Here is a 21,313-nt window from a genome sequence, read left to right as displayed (position 1 = left end):
CCTCCCCATTTCATCCTTACAACAGGTTAGAGTGAGAGGCAGTGACTGGCCCATGGCTCTGTTTCCCAGTTCAAGGGCACTTCTCTTCAGCTGAACAGAAAGATTTCTGATTGTGGAAGAAATTTAAAGAATATTTAGCTAAATATTGTTATATAAGCTAAATAGAAAATTCTTGGAAATAATAAATAGGCTTAGGGGTAGAATTAGAATATGTGAAAGTACATATTAAGGATTAAAATATCACTCTAGGAGAGGTTAGTAAATGAAAGGAGTTAATATTATTAGAAATATGAATTTGGAGAACTGTTATATAGGTGATATAATGAAATTCAGTTAGAGGGGATTCAAGGAAGTCAGTTATCAAGGTAATGAGAATTAGGTATTTGAAGAATCAATTTTTCTTTGTGTTTAATTTATTGTAGTGTAATGTGTGTTTTTTTGTGTGTGTTTTGTTATGTCATTTTTGTGATAAATGTGGAAAATCAATAAAAATTTTGGGGGGAAAAGAGAGAAAGATTTTTTGATTGTGATAGAAAAGAGAACTTGAAACACCCCATGCAGCTTTAATTGTCTCCAAGGCTCTCTGAGAGGCAAGCTAGAAGGCACAACCATTTGGGACGTGACAGTCTAGCGGAGCGGATGGATGGCTTCTTGATTTGTGTGGTCGTTTGGTATGCACGTGGACAGGCCTGTTAACAAGCTAGGGTGATTGATCTAGCTGAAGCCAGCCTATTGTGCGATGGTCGCATTTTGGCATAGACAATAGCCGCTGTAAGAAGAGAAAACAAACAAGTTTTCAGGGGGAAATGCTGACATGGGAAGCTTTGAAACAAACAAGGGTGTTATTCTCAAAGCCGTGAAGATAAAACGCCCCACTGAGAATTGAGCTGTGATATTTCCCCATGCGCAGACAGAATGGCTGCTATTCACAATCCATTTAATCCTGAGTATTCCTATTAGACTTGCTGTAAGTGTGTTGTGTTATGTTGCAGTTTCCTGAGCATAAATACTTGGGGGGGGGCGGGGAGGGAGATGCAAGGAACATTTCCCTATACCAAGCCAGACCATTGGTCCATATAGCTCAGTAAATCATAGAACCAAAGAATTTTAGAGTTCCTAAAATGACTGGCAGTGGCTCTCAGGCAAAGTTCTTTCCCTGCCGTACCTGGAGATATTGGGGATTTAAAACAAACCAACAAATTTACAGTGTTCATAGCCCACTCTTCATTGAATATTTGCAAAGATTACAAAGTCATATAAGCAGCTCCAATAAATAGTAAGTGAACAATTCTGTTATTAACGGAGAAATCCAAGGGCTCCCTTGGACAAAATAACAAGGACACCAGCCAGGAATACCAGAGCAAAACAGCAGCCAGTAGGCTTGGTCTTTATTGAAGACTGTCGCGACAGGACTCCCACCTGCCACAAGGTGGAACAAAATGGAAACCCAGAACAAAAGAAGACCCCAACTTTTATTAGCTACTAATCCCCCAAGCTACACCCCTAGAACTACATCACAACTACATCATGACCACATCATTGACACATCACGAAAAGGGAGGTTGAGGGAGGAGTTGTGGCGGTAACCCGAGTATCTTGTCACTTGGCTGGTTCCTCCTTTTCCCCCTCCCCATGAGTTATTTCCAGAGGACAAAGGGGAGTTGGCAGTTTCCTGCCCCCAGAGGGAAGATCTGATCATTGTCCTTTGTTCCAGTCCGGGTTGAATCCACTCCCATATGCAAGTCCTTTGTGACTTTGATGGTCTTCTGTTTGGGACCATCAAGGTTGTCATGCCAACTGGGTATGGCTCCTGAGTACGTGTTGGTACGCTTAAGGGATTATGGCCATCCTGTATCAAACTGTCCCCCTTTGATAGTCCTTCTTTCATGGAGCAAAATAAAAGTGGACCGGTGTAAATCCGATGTATGGTTGATTTGCTATGAATTTATAACAGAAACATCACGTATGTCATGTGTGAGTGTGTGTGTGTGTGTGTGTGCGTCATGTTTGTACAAACTGAATGATTGGGGGGGGGGGTTCCTGCAACACTGTCAAAAGGGAAAGAAGCAAAATTAGTATGACAAAAAATAATAATTCCAATTTAACCAAAGACCTATGTAAAATAACCAAACCCAGACCTATGTAAAATAAACAGATTAAACAAGCAATGGGCTCTTAAGTAACAGTTACCATCCTGTTTTCCCCACTTACGGCTGCCCACTCACTTCTCCTTTGTCTCTCACATGAAGAGGGCTCCATTCTGTGGACACCCACTGGCTCCCTCCAGCCCTGCCGTCAAGGTTTTATTATTTATACTGTCTGGTGTCTGAGCAACTTAGCCTCTTTCACTTCCCACCCTCCCCAGCCCATCTAGGCTTTCACCCCGAGTGGCATGCATCCACAAGTGAGAGCCAATTCTAGGTAGAACCAGCTACCTCCAGTTTTGTTCTCCTGTCCTACAAGGGCAACACAACCAAGAAGGGGGAAGCTGCCAGGCATTGCAGCCCCCAGGAATGGGTGCTAGTAAGAAGGCAGGCAGGTGAGGGAAGGCTTTATAGCCTAATGGACCAGCCTCCACCCAGAAAGAAACCTAGAGACCAAGTGCTATGAGGAAAGGCTGAATGTTTATCCCGGAGAAGAAATCCTTAAAAGATAAAGCATAGCTCTGTTTGGACATTTGAAGGTGATGGAGCACATTTGGTCTTCTGTTGAGCTTGAAGCAGTGGGTTCAAATTACAATAAGGTGGATTTTGACTAAACATTAAGAACATCTTGCTGTGCTGTTCAACCGTGTAACGGTCTGCCTTGGGAGGTAATGGGCTCTCCTTGGCTGAAAGTATTTTAAGCAGGAATTGGACAGCCAACCTGGGTAATGTGCAATTGATAGGTTCATGGAGCAGAGAATTGGACCAGAAGATGTCTGAAGCCCCTTCTAAGCCTACAATTCTAGAGTCTTATGACACAACCAACCTAAAGCATTCTTTTCACTTGTGTTTTGTAGGCAACATATAATATACGCCCAACCTTTATTTTAGGTGTGTGTGTGTGGTTTTTTTGCATTGTTTACATAAGATATGTATTTTGCTTCTTGGCCAATGCAGGATGCTTGCTGTGATCTTTAGAGTCCTCACACCCACAGGTATCAAGGACGACTTCTTACCTTTTTATGGTTTTGCTTTTCTGTGTTTTCTTTTTGACACTGTGGGCCATATTCAATGAAATTGTGCTAGCAGAAGCCAGTACAATGTTTTCTGCTAGTGCAACCAGTGCCGGATTTAAGTATAAGCTAAACAAGCTATAGCTTAGGGCCCCGCTTTCTTGCCCCCCCCCAATTTCACTGTTAATATACTTCTTAATTGTATTTCAGTTCAACAATTACTTTGATAAAATACATATTATTTGCAAATGGCTTTAGATACCTATTAGGTCCATAAATTACCATATAGCATATATTCAACAAACAAAAAAAGTGACAATTTGTTGTTGACAAAGGACAGCTGGACATATAAAGGGCCCCATTACCTTCAGTAGCTGAGGGCCTCATGAAACCTAAATCCGGCCCTGAGTGCAACTCTATCTCCCTGCCTCTCCTCCCTCTGTGCTCTCCAAATATCTGCTCTCGGGGGTTGGGAAGACCCCCAGAACAGCACATGGGAAGGGGAGATTGCTCCATCAACAAAAACATATTTTGTTTTGCTTGCCTGAGGGAACAATCTCCTTTGCACTATGGTGAATACAAACCCGGTAGTTTGTTAAATGCATTTAGTTGCTTTAAAACTCCCAGAAAAAAAATGCTCCCCCCAAGTGTTTCAAATGAAATTAAATTCCACAGGACTGTATTTGGTCCTGCTAGCTTCCTAGTTACAGTCCTGTCTATTGAAAAGGCATGAAATGAACCTCTTTTGGTTGACTGTCACCATGATTCAGAAAAAAAATGAAAGGCGGGGCGGGGTAGCCAGATAACATGTGGTTGCTAACTTTGGGTTAAAGCTTCAAGTTAAATTACTATTAAATAAAATACTATAAATATATGTTGCCTTCCACTCTGTTGTCAGTGTGCTATTGTTTACTAGTCCGCTGTAGTGTGGAAGGCTTTTATCAGTCATTTTAATATATATTTCATGTGAGCCGCTTAGAGCTTTTGATGGTTAAGCGGTATAAAAATCTTGCTAAATAAATAAATAATTAATAATAATAATAATAATGAGAATTCAAAGACATCCCTAAATACATTTTGGAGGTGAGGGCCTTTTATAAAGATCTGGTCTATCTTCTGAAGAAGAACAATATACCTTTCAGGTGGGAGTTCCCACAAGGACTGTCTTTTAACTACACAGGAAGGAAGATTAAAATAAAAACAATTCAAGACAAAGAATTGTTTTTGGAAAGAAACCAGGAGGATCTACAGAAAGGAACAGTAGGCACAACAGCGGAGAAAGAACCGACAGATATTGCAAATCTCTCATTTGGACTTTTACTACCATCGGAGGAAGAACAAAAACTTGGAGCAGTCGGAGGAGTAGGTACATAGCACCAAAATGTCTCTGCAACTTCTCAGTTGGAATTGTAATGGTCTAAACCTCCCCAGGAAGAGGCGCCAAGTCTTTCATATTTTGAAAAAAGAACAATTGGACTTAATTTGTTTGCAAGAAACGCATGTGACCAGGATACACAGGAAACTACTTATAAATAAGAGACTTGGACAAGAATTCATCTCAGCAGATAAAGTTAAAAAAAGAGGTGTTGTAATTTATGCAAAAGAGAAATTGGCTCCTAAAATGATCTTTAAAGATGAACAAGGAAGATACCTGGCAATAGAAATACAAGTACAAGGAGAAAAAATTATGATATTGGGAATATATGCACCAAATGAGGGGAAGGCGGAATTCTTTAAGAAGTTGCATGAGACTTTAATGGACTATTTGGACTTTAAAATTATTATGATGGGAGACATGAATGGTGTTGTTTCCACCAATATGGATAAGGCACAGAGACAGACTATCTCCAATGATGGGAGACTTCCAAAGACCTTTTTTGAAATGACTGAAACATTGGACTTGATTGACATCTGGAGAGTAAAGAACCCTCTGGAGAGGGAGGGAACTTTCTTTTCTGAAGCAAAGATGACCTGGACAAGGATTGACCAAATTTGGGTAACTAGTTGTATGGCACCGAAGATAAAAAAAGCAGAAATTTGCCCAAAGACTTGCTCAGACCACAACGCAGTGAAGATAGAGATGAAACTTACAACAACTGGAACCTTCAGATGGAGGATGAATGACGCCCTATTTAGAGATGAAGAGATCTACAAAAAGGCCCAAAAAACACTGAAAGACTATTTTGAAATAAATTTGAGAACTGATGTGGAAAAAAGAACAATTTGGGACGCTAGCAAGGCCGTGATGCGAGGTTTCCTAATACAACAAAACTCCATAAAGAGGAAAAAACAGAATGAGAGAAAAGAAAAACTTTTGGAAAAGATAAAAGAAGCCGAAAAGAAATTGAGGTCCAAACCAAAGTCTCATGAGATTTTGAGAGAAATAAAGTATTATCAGTCACAATATATGGAACTGATGAACCAAGAGATAGAATGGAAGATAAAGCAAATGAAACAAAGAACATTTGAATCGGCGGACAAATGTGGGAAACTTTTGTCATGGCAATTGAAAAAGAGACAAAAATTGAACACTGTGACAAGTTTGGAAATGGAAGGAAAAATTATCCACAAACCAAATGAGATAAATAACTGTTTCCAAAGTTTTTTTAGAAAGCTATATGCACAAGGGCCGATTAATGAGAAGGAAATAGAAGAATTTATTCAAAAACATGGATTACCAAAGATCTCAGATCAAAGTAAAAGAATTTTGAATGAGAAAATAACAGGACAAGAAATAGAGGACGCCATTCAGAAGATGAAATTAGGAAAATCTCCAGGCCCAGATGGCTTGACTGCTAGATATTACAAGGCACTGAAGGATTGGTTAATACAACCACTGAAGGAAGTTTGTAATGAAATTTTGGAAGGGAAAAAGGCACCCGAATCGTGGAAAGAAGCTTTCATTTCACTTATACCGAAAACAGAGGCTGAAAAGAACCAGGTCAAAAACTACCGCCCTATATCATTACTCAATGTGGATTACAAAATCTTTGCAGACATTTTAGCAAAAAGATTGAAGAGAGTATTGGTGCAGGAGATTCATAAGGACCAAACAGGCTTTCTCCCAGGGAGACATATGTCAGACAATGTAAGGAACATTATAGACATTTTAGAGTTGTTGGAAGTTAACATTAATAGAAAGGCAGTGATAATTTTTGTGGACGCGGAGAAAGCCTTTGATAACATTGGTTGGACCTTTATGAAGAAGAATCTCCAAGGGATGGGGGTAGGCCAAAGATTTGAAAACGGTATAGGTGCTATATATTCTAAGCAAAAAGCAAAGCTGATTGTTAACAATGTGGTAACGGAAGAGATTCCTATAGAAAAAGGTACGCGACAGGGATGCCCAATATCACCCTTACTTTTTATAACAGTCCTGGAGGTTTTGCTGAACATGATTAGAGGGGACCAATTGGTTAAAGGCGTTCAGCTCGGAACAAAAGACTACAAATTAAGGGCGTTTGCAGATGATTTGGTACTGACGTTGCAACAGCCAGAGACTAGTACTAAAAGGGTCTTAGAACTAATTGAGAATTTTGGTCAAGTAGCAGGATTTAAACTGAATATGCAAAAAACTAAAGTGTTAGAGAAAAATCTAACAATGGCAGAAAAAGACAAGTTTCAGAAGGAAATAGGTTTAACAATAACAAAAAAGGTGAAATATCTGGGTGTGAACCTGACTTCTAAAAATGTAAATCTATTTAAAGACAATTATGATAAATGTTGGACAGAGGTGAAGAAAGATCTAGAAATATGGTCAAGACTGAAACTTTCCTTGTTAGGCCGAATGGCTGTCATTAAGATGAATGTATTGCCTAGGATGTTGTTTTTATTCCAGACACTCCAGATCTTGGACAAGATGGACTGTTTCAAGAGGTGGCAAAAAGACATATCAAAATTTGTCTGGCAGGGCAAAAAGCCCAGAATAAACTTTAAGATTTTAACTGATGCAAAAGATAGAGGGGGTTTTGCCCTGCCGGACTTGAGACTTTATTATGAATCGGCAGCTTTTTGCTGGCTGAAACAATGGCTACTTCTTGAGAATACAGACATTTTGGATCTAGAAGGGTATGATAATAGATTTGGCTGGCATGCATATATATGGTATGACAAGGTAAAACTGCATAAAGGCTTTAAAAACCATATTGTGAGGAAAGCACTGTACAATGTTTGGATAAGATATAAAGATTTGCTGGAAAGTAAAACCCCTAGGTGGTTGTCACCAATGGAGGCTAAAGAGGTAAAAAAACTAAATATGGAGTCCAACTGGCCAAAATATTCTGAAATTTTAGAACAAGATGGTGAAAGAGTTAAACTGCAGAGTTTTGACAAATTAAAGTCTAAGGTGCGAAATTGGTTGCATTACCATCAGATAAATGAGGTATTTAAACAGGACAGGAAAATAGGTTTCCAGAGGGAGAGGTCGAAATTAGAAACAGAACTGTTAGAACCCAATACTAAGAACCTGTCGAGAATGTATAATTTGCTGCTGAAGTGGAATACACAAGATCAAGTAGTAAAACCAGCCATGATTAAATGGGCACAAGACATAGGTCATGACATAATGATTGATGACTGGGAACAGTTATGGAACACAGGTATTAAGTTTACAGCTTGTAATGTATTAAGAGAGAATATAATGAAAATGATCTATAGGTGGTACATGACCCCAGTCAAACTTGCAAAAATTTATCATCTGCCCAGTAATAAATGTTGGAAATGTAATGAGACGGAAGGTACCTTCTATCACCTTTGGTGGACCTGCCCGAAGGTAAAGGCCTACTGGGAAATGATCTATAATGAAATAAAAAAGGTCCTTAAATGGACATTTTTGAAAAAGCCAGAGGCCTTTCTTCTGGGTATGGTAGGCCAATTGGTGCCAAGGAAGGACAAAACATTTTTTATGTATGCTACCACGGCGGCAAGAATTCTTCTGGCAAAGTATTGGAAGATGCAGCAGCTACCTACTCTGGAAGAATGGCAAGCGAAGGTGATCGAATATATGGGAATGGCAGAAATGACCGGCAGAGTTCGCGACCAGGGGAGAGAGACAGTGGAAGAAGACTGGAAGAAATTTAAAAAATATCTTAAAGACTGTTGTAAAATTGATGATGCTTGAGATGTTATGGTTACAAGAAATAGAGAATTGCAGCTGTAAACTATAAACTTAAAGAATGTACAAAGAAAATGAGCGAATTAACTGAACGAAGGGTTGCTGAGAAAGGGTTAATATAAGGATGCAGAAAAAGGGAGGTATGGGGAAGTCCGGGAAAGAAGGTTTTAAAAATAAGTTTAAGAAATTATACATGTTTATTTGTTTGTATGTCTTGTAGGGTTTGCTTTGTTATTTGTTATTTGTTTTATTATATGTTTGGAAAATTAATAAAAATTATTAAAAAAAAAAAAAAGAGAGAATTTAGGGAGCCACCCTACAGGCACGTTGACTCATATTTCCCTGTCCGGCAAGCATTTTAGTTCACTCTGGTTCCATAGAGGAGAGGACTTGAAGGGTTGCAATTACGTTTGATCTAAGGGGGTTTCTTCCACTGACAGCCAGGGGTTAATCCCATGCCCACTTCCCGAACAGATCTGACTCCCCAAGGCATGCTGCTATGAGCCCCTGACTTAATGATCCTGCCCAGAAGATCCCCAGCCAATCATGACTCATCTGGACTTAAGAGGGAGGAGCTCCAGGCTTAGAGGGAGTGGCTTAGAGAGAGGCAGAGAGAGGTAGCCTCGCCACCTCTTTTATTGCCACTAAACCCAGGCTAAGGTGATGTTCATTATTTACTCTTGGGCTGCAATGTACTGGGATATAAAAGACGTTTTCTCAAAACGGGAGGCATATTGAAGGATGCCAGAAGCACGGCAGGGAGGGCGGGTAATGGACCTCACACCATTCCTGTGATGGCATTTGGAATACAAAAGATTTGACCGCAGAATTGGGAAAGAGACGGTGGCTTTCTGCTTAAGAGGCTTTATAGTTTCTCGGCTATATTTAGGCCTGTAATCTTTTTTTTCCCCCTCCTCTCCTCTCCTTTTGAAGGAGAGGAAGAGGTTTTTCGCTGGGCAGGAACCTCCTTCCCTGCTCCCCACGCTTTGTTGTTGTTTATAGGAAAGGTGGTAGGGATCCGGACGCGGCGAGTGCAAAGGGTTAAACCCGCCACCGTGGGCTCTCCAAGCAGGCCAGCCAAAAGCCGCTCAGCCTTTGGTTGTCAGAATAATGTTTAGCCAGGTGTTAATCTGTGTCTGGAGGGGGAAGCGATGGAATTCATTATTCATTCCGCCAGGGGAGGTCACGGTCCTGGGTGGCTGCCAGCTCTGAAGCAAGCCTCTTGGATTTACTGACATGTGCCACTTGTGATGAATGCAGCTTGCGGTCCGTTTGTGGAAGTGTCTTGTCAGGCAGCCAAGTCAACAGAGGAGCACAGACGGAGGCATTTTGGACAGCAGCTACAGGGAGGCAAAATCCAGCATTCCTTCAGCGAGGGTGCAGAGCTATCAAGCTGAAAGCGAGAATTTATTTCCCATTCCCTTTTCTTCCTTCCTTTTTCTCCCTTCCTCCTCCTCTTCTTTTTTTTAAAAAAAACATTCTGCCGTTCGAGAGAGCCCTTGGGATCCTTTTTTTAAAGGAGGAAAAAAAACATTGCTGGTATCTTTTTTTGGAGGGGTAAAAAAGCTTACCTGAAAGTCAGAGACGATGATCAAGTCGAGCTGGTTCTACGTAAAATTCAAGTATGCAGAAAAGGTATGTGAAGCTGATATATTTCCTTCCTGGGAGGAGAGGTGCATGTGGGCATCTTTCCTGCACAGATCCCACTTTTAGACAGGTATTCCTGGTCACTCGTGGTCCTCAGTGCTGCCTTGAAGTTTCAAAGCCGCATGTGTTTTCCTTGGCTATGGTCATTCTTGGGCTGAAATCCGTACAAAGGCTTGGAAGTCTGGCAATCTGACTTGCTTACGAGTAACACAGGAAAACGTTAGGTCTGGTTTGTGACCCAGTTTCTTTGAAATAGCCACAGGAAAGAAGTGTGTGTATATTTCCTGCAAGAGGAGAAAGGAATATTTTATGCTGTGCAGTTGTTGGAGAAGTAAAAGTTCTGTAGCATGGCAGTGAGATGGCAGAAACAAAAATGCTGGTTTTCATTTTATTTTGTCGAATAGCTGAGCAGGGGATCTCCACCTATCTATTTATCTAGAGTTCCTTTGGGGGCAGAACCATATTCCATGGGTCAAATACAGAGACCAAAATTGCACCCTCTCCCTTGCCATGGCCATCATTTTGATTCTTTCCAGCTGGACAACTTATCTAGTAATGTTACATGCCAAGGTTGTTGTTGTTGTCATTGTTGTTGTCTTGTTTTGTTCTCTTGCTACACTCCATGGCTCTGCATGACTGTGAACACTAGAAGCTAGCTTATAGCAAGTCAGATCGTTGGTCCAACTAGCTCAGTACTGTCTACACTGACTGGCAGCCGCTGTCCAGGTTTCAGACAGGGGATCTTTCCAGCCCTACCTGGAGATACCAAGGTTTGATTATCTTGCAAAGCAGATAATCTAACTACTGAACTGTGGTCCTGTGACCCATTGGATGCCCTCTTCCATATGGCTTGGGGCTGCTTCAAGCTAGAGACTTGGTTGTGTGGTGACCCAATCAAATTGGTCGACTGGGGACTTGTTCTTGCTCTCATCTGTTTTGCCATCTTTGGAGGGCTGGGACAGATTTTACTCTTGCAAAAGACCAGGTAGTGTTGTGAGAGGGAGGTTGCTCCCCTGGTACCATGTTTACTTCTTGGGTGGCTGGTATGGATCGTTTGGAGTCATTTTGTTCATCAGTCACCTTCTGCGGGGCACCTTGACTGACAAATTGTGGGATTAGTTTTGGGATCTGGAAGCTGAGGGTAGTCTTGAGAATACAGTGGTACCTCTGGTTACATACTTAATTCGTTCTGGAGGTCCATTCTTAACCTGAAACTGTTCTTAACCTGAGGTACCACTTTAGCTAATGGGGCCTCCCGCTGCCACTGTGCCGCTGGAGCACGATTTCTGTTCTCATTCTGAAGCAAAGTTCTTAACCCGAGGCACTATTTCTGGGTTAGCAGAGTCTGTAACCTGAAGCATCTGTAACCCGAGGTACCACTGTAGTCCCTTGGCTTCAAGCATCGTACAGGAATAATGATCACTAAGGTGTCTGCCTGTCACCCTCCATCCAGGGAAGACATTCAAAGTCTAGTTTGAATTGGAAAAGGAAGTCTTTCTCCAGTGGAGGCTGGTCCATTCCGGCACATGGGGGCACTGCCCAACCAACTCTGAAGGGCTGTAACTCAGTGATGGAGTACATTGCTCTGTACACAGAAGTTTCCAGTTCAATCTTTGACTTCTCCAGGTTGGACTGGGGGAGATCTCTGCCTGAAATCCCTGAGATCTGCTACCAACCATTGTAGGCAATACTGAGCTAGATGAAGGACCTGACTCGGGATAAGGCTCCTTCCTAGGTTCTTAACTTCAGGCTTAATTCTTCCCAAGTGCTGGTTCACCAGTGGAGGCTGGCCCATTAGGACTGGGCACTGCCCCATCAACTTCAGTCTGCTTGCCTTCTTACTTGAATGGCTTTGGCTGTCACCTTCTTCTTCCTTGGTCTCAATGTTGCCCTAATAGAACTCAGCAGGGAGGAGAAGGAGGGAGACCAAACTAGAGTGAGTTGTCTCTGCCTGTCATTGGCTCTCATTGCCACCTACTGTCAGCCTCCTCTGCCTTTCGCCCTCCCAGGCCCAATGTGCACGAAGCACCACCACCTTTGCTCCATCGTGTTCTTCACGTTAGGGGAGAAATGCACGTTGAGCAGATTCGCAGCAACCCAGAAAGGACAGGGGATGGGGAGGAGAGAAACATTTCCATTGTCAAGGCGTAAATTTTTTATTGACTATCAGACAACTTTTACAGCTCACTGCACAACAAAGATGCGTGGAAACAAATAAACTTTGCACAGTGGGGTGTGTGTAATGGGCTAGGAACAAGCCTGGTGTCACCGTGTAGCATTTTTAGGCAGATGCCGGACTCACGAGGCATTCCCTCTCCACCGTGTTAATCAGCGCCAGGTGTGCAAGTCTGGGAGCATTTAAATTTTATTTCCCTAAATAGTGGGGCGTTTGGGAAAAATAAATGATAGACCCCAACTCACCATTGATCCAAGGACTTGTTGCCCCTTATTACCACTATCACCATCTCTTCCTCCTCCTTGCTCAGGCTAGCCCAATGATGTAAGAGAATGCCTATCAGGATGCAGTTTGCCAAGGTCTCATTGAAATGAGGCAAGCAGATTGGTGGAGGAAGGTGGAGGACAGGATCCAAAGCTCCCCCATTGCTCAGGGGTCAAGCTCATGCCTTGTATGAAAATGGTCCTGAGCGCATTCTCCATCTCCATTTAAAGCAGAGGCTGTGATATGCTCCATGGTGAGACCTTGTGTGGCTTTCAGGGTCTCCTCCTGACCGTCAGCTGTTCTGCGAGGAGTGGGGAGGGCTCTGATGTTCTCCAGTGTGTTTCGCTCTGCAAGAAGATCAAAGCAGAGGGGGAAAGCCTCTCCACAGACAGGGAGGTTGGTATTTTTTGCAAACACGCAAGAAGTGCCCAGGAATGTTTGCAATTGCATGCCTGTAATTTTGGGGACACAATTGCCTTTTGAAGTTTGAGACTTTTAAGTAGCTGCAGGGCAGGGCGTGTAGTTCAGCTATGCATGGATCATAGCAGCTTAATGCAGAAATGGGATGGAATGGGCTTCTGGGTGAACACATTCAAAAGTGATATGGAATGGAAACAGACTCATTCAACCCATCCCTCAGAATAACCAAATCTGTGAATCCTCAGTTGTTGTTGGGTTCCAGCTCCCACCAGTCCCAGCTGACCAGTAGCCTGGGACTACAGGAGTTGCAATCAAACAGTGTCTGGAGGCTATGGATTCTCCATCTTGGAATAAAGAGGCCAGCAAAGGTTGGGAAATTCTGGAGTTATTATATGGAATCTGGGCATTTTAGGGATTGAATGGTTGTCATGAGGTCAGGACATATCACCAAGATTAAAACAGTATCTGATGTGTACTCTGTACTCTGTTCTGGCTCTCATTAGTGGCTCGTTGGGGTTGCCCAACACTATGAAAAGATCCCAGTCCTTCCCTCCCTGTGCTACTTTTTAATGCACATTTTACCCCAGTATATGCATGTTTGTACACATCATCTGGCTGTAGAACGACCTTGCAGAAATCAGGGGAACACAAATTCAGGGTCTTCTGTTCTCTTGCTGTATCTAAAATGTGAATTAGGTTGATTTGTCTTTAAATGCAAAGTGGACCTGATTTCTCCCCCATCTCCATGCCTTCCCTTTCTGCTGTCTGTGGGGGCGGGGGGGGGGGACAAGCATATGTGGATGTGAACGGATGCTGCAGAGTGTTAGAAGGGATGTTCACTGTCCGTATCCTTGGGGGCATTGAACAAAGATGAGAGGGTGGTCTCCCCCCGCACGCGCCTGCCTGGAAGGGAACAGGCTTGTGACGAAGAGAAGGAACAAGAAGACTACACAGAGAAAGGCTCAGTGGGATTCTGTCAAATATGTTGTGGATGGCAGGTTTTGACTTGTAACCCCAAAGTACATTTTAGAAGCTACAACGAGTAACAACCAGATGGTTGAATATTCAGGATGCTTTCAATGTCAAAAGGGGGGCTCGGGGGAGATTGGGTGTCACACGCGGGGTCATTCCTATGTAATGCTTTTCTTTTAAAAGAGAAGAGGAATACTAGACCGCTACCATGTTTAACAACAGTGATGCTGACAGATAACTGGAAAAGTATATGAATCCCACCCACACCCCCTCGCTCGCAGGATTCAATTGTACCACAAGCTAAGATCTCATTTCCTGAAATCCTTACTTTGTTCATCGTTGAACTTGGGATATATTCTGGGTACATGTGCCCATTTTGACCCAGTATAGCTGAACCCATCGGGCCCAGAAAGTTGACTGTTTTCACCCTAACTCTGAAATGAAGCTGTTTTCAGACTGATGCTGAACTTGAGTTGATATTTCAAAAATGGGAATGGTTTTACAGAACAGCTGTTTAGCTCACTGTTATCCAGATACTCTGTGTTTTGCCGAGAACAGGGTGTTCCCAGGAAACACACTAGGACAGCATTTCCCATTGTGGTTGCATTCATATGTTCCTGGACTCCAGCTCCCATCAGCCTCAGCCAGTGTGACCAATGCTCGTTGTTTTGGCTTCCACTCAGCTTCAACTCTTGGCTTAAGAATTCTCAGAGGCTTTATTTGGTGTAAACATAGATCAGGATGAATTTTCACAATGACTTGTTGCCATTGGGTTGTTGTTGTTTTTAATGCATGTTGATGTGGAGAACTGAATGTAAGAGTGAAAAGAGAGAGAGAGAGAGATATGGAGATGAACCAAAACTGTTAACCATAAATGGATGTGCATGGATGGTGATATACCTTCAACTACTGCCAGGGACTGGCTAGACACTGAGGAGTGGGCACCAGGAGAAATGGAGTTGGAGACTTGGCTTGGAAGAATGGTTCAGGGATCTAGGGGAGCCTGTAACAGCCGGGAGATGAAAGTCAGAGGCAGGAGAAGCTGCAGGATTGGAAAGCGAAGAACAAATGCAGTAGGCAGGAGAGAGAGGTCAGGGTGGTGGAGAGTCAAGGGGTTCCATATCTCCTCCTGCTGCCCCAGGACCAGGAGAGGATTGAAGAGGGAGGAGCAGAAAGTGACATGCTTGCACACAGCTTGGATGGAGGAGATACATTAGCTGAGGTCAGGGGCAGGGCCTCTCTGTTGCAGCAACTGCCTCATTGGGCACACATCTAGGAGTAGCTGAGAGACGTAGGACTGATGGACGTGCCTTTCCCTAATTTTTAAGTGTGCTTTTAACAACAAAGAGTTAATTCCTTACTCTGGACGTTCATGGCCTGACAGCTCCATGACAGCTACTTGAATAAATTTGGAATGGTTATTCCCAATGCTTAGGCTGTGAGTGTCATTGCTCATGTATCCAAAATGGTGTCACCCAAGCAGAAGAGGGGAGGAATAATCAGGCACACTTTGCAGATGCACAAAACATATTGCTGGGGGTGTGGAGATCTGAAGGAAGGGATCCCAGAACTAACCCAGTGAGGGTTGAGCATGCGCAGTGAATGCACAATGCTGGCTGACAGGGCTTTTTGTTTTGCTGGGGGCGGGCAGGAGAACTAGTTGGGATGGAGGGAGGGAAAATGAATATCCTGGAAAGGGGGCATGGCTGGCTGCAACCCTGAACAGATGCTCTCCATGCTCTTCCAACGGCTAGTCAATTGTTTAGGAAGTTGAGGGCACTTCTCTTTTCCTTCTGTACCTGTAACAGAAGCTAACATGAATCCTTCTGGCTATTCGGTTGATGGAAAACAGGCCATTTCGGCGTCAGTGAGTGCAGCATATAGAAGCCAGTTTGAAATAGTGGGTGGTGGGTGACTTGTGCAGGAATCTTGAGTGCATCCCTATTTTTCTATTGTGAAATGTTGATGAATATGTTACAGTGATGATCAAGCTTTGCTTGTGTTTGCAACTCCAGTGGTGGTTTCTAACAGATTGGCTTAGGAGATGGTGAGAGCCGAGTCTTAACTCATTAAGCTGAAATGTTTTATGTCCTTGAGCAAGAGCTGTGAAAGCTCACTTGGTAGCAAAGCAGGTTCAAAGGTGTGCATGTTATCCGTTAATCCGTTTAAGTGGTTGGGGATATTATTTCTCTGGCTCTGTCTAAAACTCAGATCCGGTAACCTGCCTGTCCCTCTTATTGTGCATGCAGAATATACCATTGGTACGGTGAGCTGAAAAGCAACTCAGATGGGCAATGTTGTCCATCCAGTAGGAATGTGAGAAAAGAACCTTGAATGCCTCTCTCAAGAGAGAGGGAGGTCCATGCCAGCACAACCAATTCTCCTAATAACCCAGTCCCAAATTGTTTAGTTCAGATAGGCTTTTATGGAGCCATACATTTTGGACTTACCTGAATTTGTGTTTTGCTAGATTCATGGATGATTAGCAGTTCAGTGTTCCTTTTGTTAGAGCTGTTGGCCTTTCCAAACAAGAGTGCATAGAGATTTGGTTATGGCGTCTGGCATCTTTGACAAGCTTGGCTTTTTAATTTATGACTTTTCAACACAAGTCTCTAGGTGTAAGTCACAGACATGCATTTGAACCCAAGAGGATTCTTCTTCTGATACTAGATTGTCCTGGGAATAGGCCTTCCATAGTCTCCAAGGCCACCAGCCATATTCTCCTCCTTCTGGTGGACACCAACCACTTGGCGATTATTCTATACCACATGTTGTTCACTTATGGCTAAGTATAAGTCAACTCATATCCTTTTCATTCTCAGGTCTTTGGCCCAATAGATTAAATGCCCTGTGTTCAAATAATAGAACAAGGCTTCCCAGACTGTGATGGCCCACTCTGACCCAGTGTTTCTCAAACTTGGGTCCCCAACTGTTGTTGGACTACAACACCCATCATCCCTAGCTAGCAGGCCCAGTGGTTGGGGTGATGGTAGTTGCGATCCAACGACCATATGTCAGGAGTGCTCTGATGGTGTTTCCTGCTTGGCAGGGGGTTGGACTCGATGGCCCTTGTGGTCTCTTCCAACTCTATGATTCTATGATTCTAACAGCTGGGTCTCCAGTTTGAGAAACACAGAAAGCAACAACATCTGCATTCTTATTTTTGTCAAAATTCTCAATTTGTGTTAAATTCTGTTTCAGCTCTAGTCACAAATGGTATTAGTGTCACCCAGATGCTCCTGTTACGAAGCCACTGATGATCAGTATTAGACAAAAAGTTATTAAATAGAGCCTTGCCTAATCGCCTGAGAACTGAATGTCAACTCCGCTAAACCCAAAGGCCTCTTCTTTTCCCAGAGGGCCATTACCATTCAGTTGACATGGGAGGGGGGAGCTGGACTGTCATGTTTTTGTACTTTCTCTACTCCCCCTCTTGCTTCCTCTGTCCTGGAGGATAAATGCTACTCTGGGAGTATTTATAGCCTTTATTTTCTTCTCTGTCTGTATACAGAAACTACCAGTGCAAGCTCTGATTGATGGTGTTGCTTCTAGCACAATGTAAATAGCAAGTGACCTTCTATATTCTGAGTTTTGCCTACTGGAAGCAGTTCATTTTGATACTGAAGAGTAAGATGCACTTTCAGTGATCATACTCTCTTCCCATTTGCTATGGGTGGGAGAATCTGTCACTCTTTTTTTTTTGTTTCTCTTAGTTTCCCCTTTTTGCACTCTTACCTTAAGTTCTCCACATTTCCATATCAGTTTGCACTCTTTTTTAAAAAAAATCCCTCCTGAAAATTCACCTGCATTTTAGCCTGAAATACACATGTCTGTATGCAATTTTGCCTAATATAGTGATTAGTGAAAGCAATTTTCTAATATAGTGATATAGTGAAAGCAATTTTCCCTAACAAGCCTGCATTTTTGTATGTTGCGCAGTATACAGATGCAAGCATTTTTATGGACACTTCACTAGTATACAGTTGTACCTCGGGTTAAGAACTTAATTTGTTCTGGAGGTCCGTTCTTAACTTGAAACTGTTCTTAACCTGAAGCACCACTTTAGCTAATGGGCCTCCCGCTGCTGCTGCATGATTTCTGTTCTCATCCTGAAGCAAAGTTCTTAACCCGAGGTACTATTTCTGGGTTAGCAGAACCTGTAACCTGAAGCGTCTGTAACCCGAGGTACCACTGTATGTGTCTTTATAGACCCCACAACCTGGTATATGCATGTTGGTACACATTACTTGCCTGGAAAACAGCCCTACAAAATTTGGAGAAGTGCAAATTTTGAAGACTGTCTGTGTTTTGGATGTCAGATTGTTTTAGAAAGTGTGAATTGATTCTATTCACCTTCAAAGGTGAACCTTCTTAGGTTTCCCCCTCATCCCTAGTGCTCTTCGCCCAATAAAGAATTCTTTCTTCAGCCAAAGCTGGAGCAGTTCAGCAGGTCAGTCTTTGGACCTAGGTCATAAATGGCTAGATCATAACATTGTTTCCACAAAACAAAAGATCAGTAGTGAGTTTAGAATGAAGTTTCTAAACTCTGCTGCAGAATTTCAGCTAACACTCAACATTTGAAAGAACCATCTACACAAGCTCTTAAGATTTTGCCAGATTTAAAATGGTGGTAGTGGTTATTTATTTATTGATTCATTCATTTATTAATTGCTTCCAATGAAGCATTTTAAAGGATTCCATAACAGTGCCTTTAGTGCCCCGTTTCATATTGTAGAAACTTACTTTGGCAGAAATTCTCATCCCTGACTGTTCACTTCCAAACATCTTTTAGAAGACCTTCCTTCCTTCCTTCCTTCCTTCCTTCCTTCCTTCCTTCCTTCCTTCCTTTCCTTCCTTCCTTCCCTTCCTTCCTTCCTTCCTTCCTTCCTTCCTTCTTTCCTTCTTTCCTTTCTTTCTTTTGCCAACAGGCCTGAACAGCTCTTTTCTATTGTTTTGTATTGTTTGATGGTGTTTTATTCCACTTGTGTATATTTTTGTTGTGTACCACCTTGATATCTTATACAGTCAAACCTTGGTTGTCGAACGTAATCCGTTCCAGAAGAACATTTGGCTTCCAAAATGTTCAACAACCAAAGCACAGCTTCCAATTGGTTGCAGGAGCTTCCTGCACTCAAGTGAAAGCCGTGTCGGACATTTGGTTTTCTGAAAAACATTTAAAGAACAGAACATTTACTACCGGGTTTTCTGCGTTTGGGAGCTGAAATGTTCCAAAATGGAGGCGTTCAGGAGCTGAGGTTTGACTGTATGCGTTGGCGCTGTGTATATACATGCACAGAAGAAGGCAACCAAAAGTTATCTGAAGCTTCTAGGTCCATATGATGATCCTTTGAGTGGCAAGTGGCTTCTTTATCAGTGAAGCACCACACCATCAGCTGGCCAATTGGATCTCCCTGGGCAGGAAGCCCTAGATTGGACTTCCTGTTCCAGAGTCTTCCTGGACTCTGGTGTGTACTCTATCCTTTAGGTTCTGATTTCTGGTTTGCTCCTGTAGTTCTTACAGACTTTTTTTGGCCCTGGCTTGGACTTCTTCCTTGGCTTCTCATTCCTGGACACTCCCGCCTAAGACCCCGGAGAGCTGTGTCCAGTCAGCAGAGACAATATTGAGCTAGATGGGCCAATGGCCTGACTTAGTATAAGGCAACCTCCTATGTATTCATGGTCACATCTCTTTAAAAGGATATGTTTTTGGTTCACCTCAGCACATGGCCAAGCCTGCTCTTGTTCCTTCTGACCTTTTTTGTACAATTCCTTCCCCTTCCACCTCTCCAGAAGGCATCAGCTGTCATTTCTTTGTATATAACTTGTGTGGTCCACAGGATCTATGAAAATAAACCGGGGTGGTTTCTGCCAGGTCTTAATCTTCCCTATAATGCTGTAATTAAATGTCATTTGTTTGAGGAGTTTGGAAAGTATGGGAATAGGCCCATTCCAAAAAATATCAGTTCAGGATGCGTTTTGATTAGCTGAAATGAGTTGTTTACAACACTTGTTGGAAAATTAGAGTATTTAATTTGAACAAGAACAGGTAATGACTGCATGTTTTCCTTGGGGGGTCAAAGTAAAAGATAATGTGAAACAGATGACTGACCCCTTTTTTATGCTACATTTCCCTGTGTATGTCTCACTGTGGTCTGTCTCAGCATATTCAAGGGACTCTCTTAAGATCAGCGCAAGTTCACTTTTTTCTGGTAGATTATGAGAGAGTTGAACTGTTATATATATACAGTATCTGCTACATACGTACATTTAAAGTAGTCGTGTACCACTTTAAACAGGCATGGCTTCCCCAAAGAATTATTGGAACTGTAGTTTGATAAGGGTGCTGGGAGTTGTTAAGGAGACCCGTCATTTCCTCAGAGAGTTGCAACTCCCAGAGTTCTCTGAGAGGATGGCTCGATGGTTAAGCCACTCTTGAGAATTGTAGCTCAGCCAGTGTGGTGTGGTGGTCAGAGTGTCAGACTAGGACCTCGGAGACCAGGGTTCAAATCTCCACTCAACTATGAAACTGGCTGGGTGACCTTGGGCCTATAGTTCATTCTTAGCCTAACCTAACTCACAGGGCTGTTGTGATGATAAAATGGGGAGGAGAGCTATGTTCACCACCTTGAGCTCCCTGGAGGAACGCTGGGATATAAATGTAATAAAATTAAGTAAGTAAATACAGTGGTACCTCAGGTTAAGTACTTAATTCGTTCCGGAGGTCCATACTTAACCTGAAACTGTTCTTAACCTGAAGCACCACTTTAGCTAATGGGGCCTCCTACTGCTGCCGCGGCGCCGGAGCACAATTTCTGTTCTCATCCTGAAGCAAAGTTCTTAACCTGAAGCACTATTTCTGGGTTAGCGGAGTCTGTAACCTGAAGCATATGTAACCCAAGGTACCACTGTAAAGTTTACTCACACATAGACGGTTGTGCAATGATTAGTAACTTTCTTCTTCTTGGTTCTGTCTTTCTGCAATGTTAATTAGTAGCTTCCTCCTCTTTCCAGTTCTGCTGCTTTCACTCTTGCCTGTTTAACATGACTGGAGATTAAACAGGGCATACATATAATAAAAAACTAAATAAATTAGTAAATGCTAAAATCCATGTGATGTTTTTTTTAAAAAATGCTCAAAAGGACTACATGCTATTCGTTGTTATTCCTGTAAGGAATTCTCTGCTCTCCTAGTTGAGCCAGTACCCAGAATCAGGGAGAAGCAAATGCAGACGTAGACCTTTGTCTTTCATTCCCACATCTGTGAGTTAACTCTAGGTGATTGCGTTTTTAAAACAAAGCCCTCCCTTCCACCTACGCTCTTTCCTTCCTCTTCTATCTATTAGAAAGCTTCATTCTTTGAACACAACTGATAGCATCGCTTGGCAAATCCTTTCCTGCCTTGTGTTTCACTCCGCATTGGCTTAAATCTTGGAACGGCTCCCACACCTTTGGTGACCTCTGACTCCTACAAGGCCTGCTCACTTCAATAGGTCCTCTGTAGTCCTCTGCACTCCAAATGTTGGTGCGCCTCTCAGAAATTGGCATTGTATCCGGCCGTCTTTCA

The 21,313-nt window shown here is 42.7% G+C and overlaps 1 protein-coding gene across 6 annotated transcripts in view; it reads left to right on the top strand.

Annotated features, from left to right (window-relative positions):
* The window catches only part of AUTS2 (activator of transcription and developmental regulator AUTS2), a 679,139-nt gene that overhangs the window by 167,636 nt on the left and 490,190 nt on the right, over window positions 1-21,313 (top strand). The window contains exon 1 of one of the 6 annotated variants that reach the window (XM_082201189.1): window positions 9,458-9,905. The exons of the other annotated variants lie outside the window; for them this stretch is intronic. Coding sequence (XP_082057315.1) covers window positions 9,858-9,905 — 48 coding nt within the window. The 5' untranslated portion in view covers window positions 9,458-9,857. Of the gene's footprint in view, window positions 1-9,457; window positions 9,906-21,313 lie in introns of those variants that run through there. 6 annotated transcript variants of the gene reach the window in all.

This window comes from Podarcis vaucheri (genome assembly GCF_965113315.1).
Source record: "Podarcis vaucheri genome assembly, chromosome: 15".
NCBI lineage: Eukaryota > Metazoa > Chordata > Lepidosauria > Squamata > Lacertidae > Podarcis > Podarcis vaucheri.
Note: the sequence above shows the minus strand (reverse complement) of the source record. Positions and strands in the feature narration are given on the sequence as shown.